Source organism: Colletotrichum graminicola (genome assembly GCF_000149035.1).
Source record: "Colletotrichum graminicola M1.001 genomic scaffold supercont1.39, whole genome shotgun sequence".
Lineage (NCBI taxonomy): Eukaryota > Fungi > Ascomycota > Sordariomycetes > Glomerellales > Glomerellaceae > Colletotrichum > Colletotrichum graminicola.
The window spans coordinates 416,378-427,127 of NW_007361043.1; the positions used below are offsets into that span (position 1 = coordinate 416,378).

Genomic DNA, 10,750 nt, shown 5'->3' on the forward strand with positions numbered 1-10,750 from the left:
ACCGCGAACCCGTAAACCGGAATGGCTTGCCAGGCTATATACTTTCTCTTATAATACTTAGTAATTTTACGTTTTATTCCCTTATAATATTTAGTAATTTACTATTATACTTAGTAATTTATTTATCTTTACTTATATATATTAGAATTATACCTTATGTTCTAGAATAAAAAACAATCTTTATATAGGTAATTATTATATAATAGATAATAATATAATAGAGAATTCCTAAAGAATCGCTATAATAGCTACTAGGAATTATCTAGGGTTTTACCGCTAAGTGGCAGTGCATTTCCTAAGAAGTCTCTAGGCAATACTTATATAATCTATAAAAAAAGGATTAATAATGCTTTATAAAATAACAGAGAACATAACAGCAGCTTTATAGCTATTACACTAGGGAATTATAAAGACATACTTTACTATTTAAGTAGAGAAATATTTATAATATAATAGAAGAAAGATTATTAAATATTACATCTTATTTTCCTATACTAAAGCGTAACACCTACCTCTTCTAATTCTCTACTAGCTAGTTTACTAGCTTTCTTAAATAATATAATATTTTATACTACTAGCTTATAAAGTAAGCCTTAAAGCTACTTACTAAATACCTTACTATTATTACTAACTTCCTTTACTTTAACTAATAGGTTAGTTAGCCTTTATTAGCCTACTAGCCTATTAGTAGCCTCTAATTTCCCCCTAACTGTATTATTAACTTTAATAAGACCTTTATACCCTTTAAGTATCTTAATAGGTTAACTTAGGCAGCCTAAGGGGCCTATACTATAGCTAGTAAGACTAACTATAGTAGCTAGAGTAAGTAGTAAGCTACTTTAATCCTTTATATCTTTACTAATAAGATTTAATAGCTACTACTTAAGTTAATTTTTTATAGCTAGCTAGGTAGCTACTTTATAGTATATAAAGGTAACTTATATAGTAATAAGGTAATAGTTAAGTATAATAATACAGCCTATAATAATAAATATCTCCTTAGGCAGTAGCTAACTAATAAATTCTTTCTTCTTATAGTAAGGTAAAAATATTTATTAGTTATAGACGTTACTACTTTTAACTTTACTCTTATTACGTTACACTAAGCCTTATACTACCTAGTATAACCTCTCTTCTTTAACCTCTAGATACTACTATTAATAAGCCTTTTAAGTAGTAGTTATCTAAAGTAACTAATAAATATATAAATATATATAGTAAATAAAATAAGAAGCCTACTAGCCTATCCTACTTATCTAGCCTATCTAGCTAGGCTAGCCTATTAAGTAGTCTATATTAATAAAACAAATTATAGTTACTTATATAGTTACTTATATAGTTATAGCAGCTACCTATTACCTAGCTAAAAAAGGTAATATAGTCTAGTAATCTTTTCTTTAGTATAAGATTAGTACTAATCTAGATAGGAGTAATATTAATAAGATTTAGATTAAGGATATACTAAATAAAAAGATATTATAAGATAGATAGGATAACTTTAACTATAACGCTTATATAAAAAAGATACCTAACGTTAATACAAATAATAACTACTAAAAGTATATATCTCTAGCTAAAGACGTCCAGCAAGCTATTAGAGGCAGTTTAACAAGGCCATAGGAAATCTAGCAAGATGTAGAAGGATAAGAGGAAATCCAATACCAATTCAAAGTCTGTTTGCTAGCCCTTACCACCTAATTTGCTTCTAACGTACATAACTAACCCCTGCTTTTACCACTTCCAGATCCCTGCTTCTGCCAGCCCACCATGCCCCTTACGTTAGCCGCAATACCACTTGCCGTTAGCCCAAATACTAGCGGTATGTCAGTTTAGCCAGAGGATACGGTACGGGGGTTTCCAGGCCGCGACGACTGTTTCGCCGCAGCCATCCCTACCACTACGTTAGTTAGTATGTACAGGCACAAGCGGCGGGTTGATATCTCTTGCGTGCGCGCGTGCAGGCGCACCTGGTCTTCCCCGGATTGGCCAAACTGAGACTCAGCACATCGCCCAACGAGCCTCATTCCTCGACATGATGGGCCAAGGGAAAAAGCAAGGGGCCAGCCAAGCGGGTGCTCGATCCGCGACATGGTCTCAAGAGTCTCCCCCTCCTCCAAGGAATACCATGTGGTTTCAGCAATAGCAGAATCAGGTGGGAGGGGGGGACAGGACCATCGCCGCCGCCCTGTGTCGTTCCGAGGGGGCGGGACGGAGATGGGAGCATGGTGGTGTGCAGATTTGATGCGCGATTGTCGGTGAGTTTTGGATTGGGGGCAGGGTCACATCGGTAGTGATCCTTGCTGCCCCGGACTGAACAAGCGAGCGAAGATGTTATCGACATGGAAAGTGTGAGGCCTTTCTTTTTTTTTGTCTTTTTTTTTTTCTGTGCTTGGCAAAAGGACCGTACACAAACCAGAGAGGCATGCTGGCGATCCGTCTTGCTGGAAGAGGAGGCACCGCCAACCTGGCCTGTCTGTCCGCCTACCCTGGGAAACGCACTGCCCGCATTGGGGAAGGAGCAACCAGAAGGTGATTCGACATACACCCCTCCCCACTGTTTTCTTCTTCGAAAGGGAAGCACAGACGCGCTTTTCCGCTTTAGGAACCCATGCTGCATGCCACGCTTCATCATCCCTGTCCTTAATCAATCGATGCAGGGTCTTCGCCTCTCATTGGCCGCCTTGACTGCGCCGTTATCGTCGGGAGCTGATTGGTCTGTTGACCCCTGTCATCGACGCGATACTGCCTCAGGCGTACAATCCGGGGGGGCGTGCTGGGTAGAGCGCGCCGATGCCGGGTCTGGCAAAGCGCGTCGCGGCTGGCAAGCGCCCGGCGGACTGGCGGGCTGGACCTGCTTTGCTGACGACCGCCGTTGGCTGGCTGTATGCAAGGCGTTCAGCATGTGACGTCGCTGTCGGTCATTCCTTCGTCGGCCATGCTCACCGCCTAGTGACATATCGTACGAATACATGCTAAACGTCGTTGTTCCGCGCCCGACTATCATATCTCTAATAGCGAATCGTCCGGCTGGGGGCCATCACACCAACATTTCTTTTCTTTTTTTGCGATAGACACCTTATCCCGCCCAGGGGAGGGGGCTTATGGTTGCCGTCCTTGAGGCGTCGAAAGCGTTATCGCAAAAAAAGGGGGGACGGGCATTGCAGGCTCAAAGTATCCGTACACGCTAGTGTGCCGGAAAGTCCATCCGTTGCCCCCGGGGGAAGGTTCTCCGGATGGATTGAGGCATAGGAAACGTTGCTCATCTGAGGATGCGATACACAATCGTGGAAGAGCCAACAACCACGACGGCTACGGCATGATGCCCATCGTATGCCTTAAAGTTTGATAAGCGGCGGCCGTGAGTCTCGGTTGTCATTCGCCGTCGATCCGTGCAACGAGCGAGCAACCCCCCCTATCTCACCCCTTAACCTATCTGACCTGCCTGCCTTGCTTGCCTACGCGTCTCCGGGCGATCTTCCTGCCCAGCCCGTCTCACCCATACAAGCACCTTGTCCGTTCGCGCCATCTGATCGATCCCCTTCCTCCCAGCGTCTGTTCTGTGGGCAAGTCAAGGGGGATTTTCGCGATCGCCGGCGCGAGAGAATTAAAGGGATGCGGCGGCGTCCGCGTGAGACGGGAGAGCGTACCCGAAAGGATGAAAAAATAACCTACCCCAAAGCCCCTTCCCCGCGTAGTCGTGGACCATTTCCAAAAGGAGCGCTCCCCTTGGCTGGCCGGCACACTACACGTGTGCCCCGACACCGGTCGCGCCAGCCGAGAGAGACTGTGTGTGTGTGTGTGTGTGTGTGTCTGTGTGTGCAGGCGAGCGAGCAAGATCTCCCTGTCCCGTCGCATCCTGCCACGGGAGAGGAGCCTGGCTTCCGAGCTGCGCCATGACGTATCCGGAAGGCTGCTCGTCTTCCGCTCTAGGAAGGCTGACACGGGATCGCTCAATTCATCGAGATCAAGCCATTGGGATCCCTCTTCTTCTCGTTCCCAATCCGCCTTTTCCGTCCCCCCTCACCCGTCTCGGCGCCGTGCCGGCCCCTTACTGACTCAGGATGCTGTAGCGTTGACGACAGTCGCCCGTCCGTTCGTGATGGGTTTGTGAGGTCTGTGATATCTGACGCCCGTCGTAGCCAAACATGACGTCGCCGCCGTGATTGTCGCTCCCGGACGGAGGATTGTCGTTTCCCAATTTCCCAGTTTCCGGGGGACCCGGGGGGCCCGAAAATCTGGTAACGAGGGAGGAGGGGACGCCTTGAAGGACCTAACTATAGGGAGGATGTTTGTGAACTGTTGGGGGGGGTAGCCGACGGAAACCCCGTTGCTGCTATTCCCATGTCTTGCCATGACTCGCAGGTGTTTACTTTAATAGACTGGCTCGTCTGAGACGACCGAACTCTAATCTGATTGCCAAACCGGTGCATTGGGAGTAGTTACATTGCGATGTTCATACTCATCGAATGGTCGACCAAGGTACGATAGCAAGCCGAGGGAACCCTGATTAAGCTGCGTTACAATCCGACGACTTCGTATCGCGGCCAAGCCGTCTCGCAACGCTGCGAGCTCTTGCCATTGAGGTCGAAGTCCGGATGGATTAGGTAGGTAATATGAACCAGAGATAAGCAAAAAAGTATGAATTGTGTCTACTACGAAGCACTGTTTGACATATAGCGTCCAAGTCAGACGATGATCTATCCGAGCACCGCCCTGACGCAGTTGTGTTCGACTCGTACAAATGAAATCAGGGGTGAACAATCGGTTACTGTCAATTAGAGACGTTGCAATGGAACTCGAACCTCAAATGAAAACTGCCACTGAGCCTGACGCCTCCGATGTGACTTGAGGGGATTCGACACGCCCTCTATGACCTCTACCGACGTCTTCATGCCAACTTCGGTCATCCCCGGCGAGTTAATGCGACTGTTGCTCGTGACCCTAACCCTCGGCATCCCCTCTCCCTCAGGGGTGGATGTGATGGCCAGCCGCTCCGTAACGGCACCCGGTTCAAGCCAGTGCAGTCTCAAGACCGTCTTCCCTCCGTTAAAGGTAAACGCCGGACGGGTATCAAGGCTAGAATACCCGACGCCGGAGCCCAGGTATGCCGCTTGATGATGTCTGTGAGACCGAGGAATCTGCCTCATACATGACGACGCGCTGATCGTGTATTCCCCGGAGGAAAGTTTCCACAGTGGTTGCGGTCCCGCCTGGTGACGGGGGAGGGGAACGGTGTTGAAGCACGGTCCTACGATGTCGTGAACTTTCTGGATATTGGCGTTGAGGCCTGCGATAAGCCGGCCAAAGACCACTTCTTGGTGTTTTGTCAGGAGAGAGAGTACTGCGACCCAAGGGGAAGTAGTGAAGGGATGCTAGTGTCAGCCCGGCCGAGAGCCAAGATGTGCTAATCACACGGCCGGTTTCGATCTTTGATGTTTTGCCGCTCGTTGATCCTTTAGAGCGGAGGGTCTCAAGCCATGGAGGGGGGTTGCGCCAACATGCAATACTTGGAGACTCTTTCATGCGGCTATGGAAAAGGTAGATAGAAAAGCCAACAGCCGTGGCCAGTGGGCGGTTCCGGTAAGCATCGACCAGCCGCCGTGGACGTTGACGACGTCGAAGCCAGGGTGGGCTGTATGAGACCGACCTGCCATCATATGCCATCCAGGGGGTGAACAAGACTAAGAGAATGGGTAGATGGCGTATAAGCAGCTGGCAACCTCGCTGGAGCGCGTCAGCGTCCACCTTGGTCCCCAAGTCGAGGAAGAGTCAGTTAAGTATTTGCCCTGGGATGCAAACGGCACAATCTAGGACCTCCTGCTGGAAAATAGTAACAGAAAGGTTTCGTGACAGGTGGCCTGATACCCAAGCCACTGAGGCGATTCCGGTCCAGATACAAGTTGCCATCGGGCTCGAAGAAATCAAGATCGTAGACTGTGTTAGACTGCAGCAGTCTCTGCGGGAAGAGGCTCGTCGCGACGATCCTAGCTATTCGAGCTAGCGATGGATACCTGACGGCCGTCTCCGTCATCTAGATTCGAGTATTACTCCGAAACAGGCACGACTTGCGCCCCGATTTGTGCGAACAACCGGCTACGTCGGTCAGAGACCTGTGACGGACTCAGGTGAACGAACGCAATGTATGGAATTCTGTTTCTCGGCGCCTGGCCCAAAAACTCAACAAGGTGGGATCACTCATTCCTCCGCCGTCCTGCTGCTGTTTCACAGGCCTTTAAACATGCTTCATTCTTCCTCTTTAAGCACACGCGGTTTGCCCTTCTCGGCCAGGCGCTCCTTGTCACTAAAGGAGATCAGCTGTACCCATCAAACTCGCGCCGGATGATGTCTTGCATCGCAATGTCGGTAGCCTGGTCGACGCTGGAAGAAACCTCATCGAGCAGGAGGATGCCGCCGTTGGTTCCGTTGCGGCTCTTCACACACTGGCGCAAGACGGCGCGAACAAGGCACAACAATTGCTTTCGTCCTTGACTGAGCGACTCTGCAGTGAAATTGGCATCGATTCCGCCTCGCTCTTGTACTCCGGCACGCAATCCAACTTGCTCCAGGACACTCAGACACTCAGCTTCATCGGCCACTCTGAAGGGGTAAAGATTTTCGCGCACGGTAGACCCGTCCGGGAGAAACACGGCGTCTTGCGATGCAGCTATGATACGGCGCCGCAAGGTGTAACGATCGATCCGGTTGGCAGGCATGGAGTCTATCACAATGCCGCTGGCACTTCCAGGTCGAACAGGGTTCCAATGCTTACTAGAGTGGGCCTTTTGATTCGAGGTCCAATATACGCAGCTGCCTCGACGTTCAGAGGTAGAACATCTGCACAAAGTATAGGACTGCAATGAGGAAAGGGTAGCTGCTGGCCAGCCACGGCGAAGAGACAGCAATAATGGCGGCCATGCCTGTGGCGGAGAAGCACAATACCGAGAGGTTGGCCAAGGCAATTGGCAGCTCGCTATCTACGAGAGCAATGTCTTGGGCAAAAAGGTTGGTCACCAGCCCTGCATCCGTGATGTCGAATAATTGCGCCGATGAGGGTTCGCAGCGCCTCCAGGTACAATGACCGTGCAAGTGCAATCCGCTGTCTCCGACAGCCGCTCGGGATCAGACCATTGGTGTTTCACCCCTAATATATCGCCGGAGTTGGCTGGCGTTTATTAAAGGAGACCCTTCAACAGGGCCGACTTCCCAGAAGCCACAGAGCCCCCAATGATGGAAAGTGCGTGGGTTGAGTTGGTGATATCAACGACTTCCAGGACGGCCTTCCCCTCCACTCAGCCGAAGGAGGCTTGCTTCTTTGTAATGGCAGTATTATCTCGGCTCCAGTCTACGGCATCAGCTTTCTTTCCCGAGAGTCGCGGAGGGCCAGGCGTTTGGCGGAAGTGGACTCGGGCTTCTTTATGAAGATAGCCCTGGATGCGACCTACACAAGTGAATGCAGAGATCAGTGGCGGGACAGACTGGAAGAGATATCCGAGCGGTGCAGCCAGGGGCATAAGATAAGCCATTGAAGTGAAGATGCGAGTGACATCGAGGGTCTGGGAGGTGACGGCGGTGAGGAGCAGTAAGCGCCACTTGCAACCCACGCTTATCTCCTTTAGTCGCAGGATCTTGGTTGAATTTTTATCGGGCCAGACATGGCCGACATCTTGAGATCCTTCATGTTTGAGACTGCTTTCGATGTAACTCCCACACGTTGCTGTAGCGAATCCATCCAGACTGTTTGGCGCTCCCGGTGAGCTTGGCGTTGACCGAGGAGGCTGTCGTGCAAAAGATGACAACGATGAGGGGTGCTACAAAGGCCGCCTCGATTTGCCGTTGTAGCAACTAGCACGCATCGCGCGAAGGAGGCACAACTGCATAAGCTAAGACGGGGTCGGGTGGATTGATCGTAGGCTGGCGTTCTGGACGGAGACACGACGGAAACCGCTTTGTTTATAATATATCCGTAGATGGACCCTGTGTGGCACAGCAACAATCCGGACCAATAGGTTTCATTGCATGCCACGTACAAGATAATCCTATTTTCCATGGCCTCTTGGGTACGATTCCCTCGGGCCTGATAGTGAAAGAGGGTTGCCGGTAAGCAGGGTGCTTACGTTGACTAGGCCGCACTCGCAATTGTTGGGTCTAAGATGGACTAAAATTCTTAGTATCTGGGTGAGAGACGACCGATTTGACACGGGGGTTCTCGAAGTCGATAAGATCATGGAAGTGAAGTAATTAGAGCTGGAAAGCGACCCCCCTTGGAGACGCCATGCGCCTTGGCATCGTGGCTGCTAGTTTGGATAGACATAGTCGCCATCATCGCTGGAGCAGTCAAGTTTGTGTAAGCAATTGGGAAGATCAATAGCTAGGGTCTCCTGCCTGAAGGATTGGATGGGTGGTCACATGTAAAGCGACACATGATGCTGCACGTGATACTTGGACGAGACCGATCACGGTTGAAAAAGTAAGGTTCGCACTGACGATTCGTAGCTGCCTTTCGGCTGTGGAAACGTCCCCAAAATGTCCAATCACCTGTACCGTTTGTTCGTTGCTGAAAAACATGACAACCTCACTTGCCAACCATCATCGCCGCCGTCAAAAAGGGACAGTATGGTGAAAACAGCCCAATCGCCTGTGATGGGGGCTATGCATTAGGTCTTGGTTCCTGAGGTGCGGTCTGTTACAGCCGAGTGAAGGATTTTGGAGATGGAAGCAGCTGGCGTATACGCAATGCTTCAATCCAGTAGCCATTCGACGCAGATGCAGTTGACATCGCAAAGGCATTGAAAGTGAAACTGTCAGCATTGGTTTGGTTTATTCTCGCCATGCCGGGGCCTTTACCAGTGCCAAGCCTACATTGAGGGGATCGACGAGGATGCCGCCGCAGATTTCTTCCCATTCGCCCACGACGGACTGCGGCCCCCAAGGCCCGTTTCATTCCAATCTCGTCCGGCAGTTTCATCACGAGCAATTGGTCGCATTGTCTCCCAGGGCGATCGCTGAGCCATGGTACAGAAATACACGTGCGGGGGTCACCAACAACCCACACAGCAGCATGGCAAGGATCTGGCCCCTTGTTACTATTTTGACAACTGCACCATCCGTTCGCGCGTGGGGGGTGAGCAACAGGACTAGACAACGCACCCATCGCCAGTCCATTCTCTATCATGGGGGAGGGGGCTGTCTCCAACAGCACTCCGTTCTCGTTTGTCTAAATAAAAACTCCGAGACGCGGACAACCTCCCGCGCCAGCAACCAGCAACGAGCCAAGAGAGTCACAACGAGAGTGTTGAAACGTTCGACGCCAAGACCAGCGCGAGACAGCACAAAACACAAGCTTTTTTTGCTCATTTGTTTTTATCGCTCATTATACGGAGGCAGTGGCAGATCCCCATTACACGCTTGGCCTTGGCCTTGGCTACCGCAAATGATGTCCTCGTCGTCGCCCCTATCCCCTCTCCAACCCGATAATAGCCAAAACCCGCCAAGGTCAGCCAAGTGTCCCGGACCACTAGTTGACTGACGTCCGTGGCCGAGCCTCTATTTTCATTCCTCCGAAATAGACATGCCACTCTTCGCGAGCCATTGTTGATGGAGGAGAACGAAAGATGGGGGGGGAAGGGGAAGGGCGGCGCGAGGTCCAGGACATGTCTTCATCCTGTCGTGAAAGAAGTATATAATAGAGACGAACGCACAGTCTAACATCCCGTCTCTCTCCGCTATCCCATCATCAATCCAACAAGTCTCCAGCTTCGCACTCATCCGATCAGAAAACCTCGCTCAAACTCACCTACCTACTTCCTTCTTATCCACTACATCAGCAACCATGCGCGGCGTTCTCGTCACCTTCCTCGCCCTCGTCGCGGTCTCCGTCGCACAGGCTCCTGCCGAACCGTACACCGGTCCCTGCACCGACACCGCCTGCGGCGTCGAGAGCGAGGACTGCGAGGCCCAGGGCCGACAGTGCTTCCCCTTCCCCAACATCGCCCCGGCACTCCGCGAAGGCTGTGTGTGTGGCTCGGGCTAGATTTAGAAGCTGTACAAACACTCACGTACACACTGTGTTTTCGTAGGCGTAAGTATCGTCCTATCTTTTCTCTGCGGAACGTCGTCTCATCATCGGTCTAGGTTTTGGTTTTGAATTTGGCAGCGTCAAAGGCGCCAGGGGCCGCGGATTTCAACGTTTTTGCTTTCCAGCGGCCAGAGTTTTGTGTCCATGAGCGAATGGCTCTTTTTTTTCTTGAGCGAAATGATTCAGACAGCGTTTAAGATACTATCCTACAGTCAATAAACGAGCGAGGCACTTTGAAGCAGAGTGTTGGGCTTTTCTCCCCGTTGTGTGTTGCTAGATATGCTTGTGTGACCGCGCGCCATCCTAATATTCATCACCTAAACCGCATAAATATCACCGGCAGCTTACCTTGGGTCATCCGTGACCGCGCCAAGTCGCCAGCAAGCATGACGAAGTGCACAAGCGTGGTTCAGGCCCGGCTTGACCCGCTAGCCGTTCGAGTCAGTTTATATAAGAGAGCTTGCTAGTTGCCTGACGGACATCATACCAAGTCAAACTGCCCAGCCCGGAGCTGAAAGGGGTCGAGCTCTCAGGGAAGCTTGTGTTGGTCGGCTTAAGGGGTAACCCTGGTCGATTTCTTGCGCTCTTGCGCGGGGAGGTAGCCTCGGAGTTTAACAGCAATGACATGGACTAAAGGAGCGCGCTTTGCTTTGTGATGGTCCTCATTGCATGTTC

General features: G+C 50.4%; 2 protein-coding genes across 2 annotated transcripts; one reads left to right on the plus strand and one right to left on the minus strand.

Annotated features, from left to right (window-relative positions):
• Positions 1–6,311: 6,311 nt before the first annotated feature.
• GLRG_08502 (ATP-binding cassette transporter) lies at positions 6,312–6,713 on the minus strand (the record flags this gene model as incomplete). The annotated part of the gene is made up of 1 exon (XM_008099187.1): positions 6,312–6,713. The coding sequence occupies one exon, from the start codon at positions 6,711–6,713 to the stop codon at positions 6,312–6,314; it is 402 nt and encodes a 133-aa protein (XP_008097378.1).
• A 3,116-nt stretch (positions 6,714–9,829) lies between these two features.
• GLRG_08503 (uncharacterized protein) lies at positions 9,830–10,012 on the plus strand (the record flags this gene model as incomplete). The annotated part of the gene is made up of 1 exon (XM_008099188.1): positions 9,830–10,012. A coding segment is annotated over one exon (183 nt), but the record flags the coding sequence as incomplete, so codon positions are not given.
• Between the last annotated feature and the right edge of the window lie 738 nt (positions 10,013–10,750).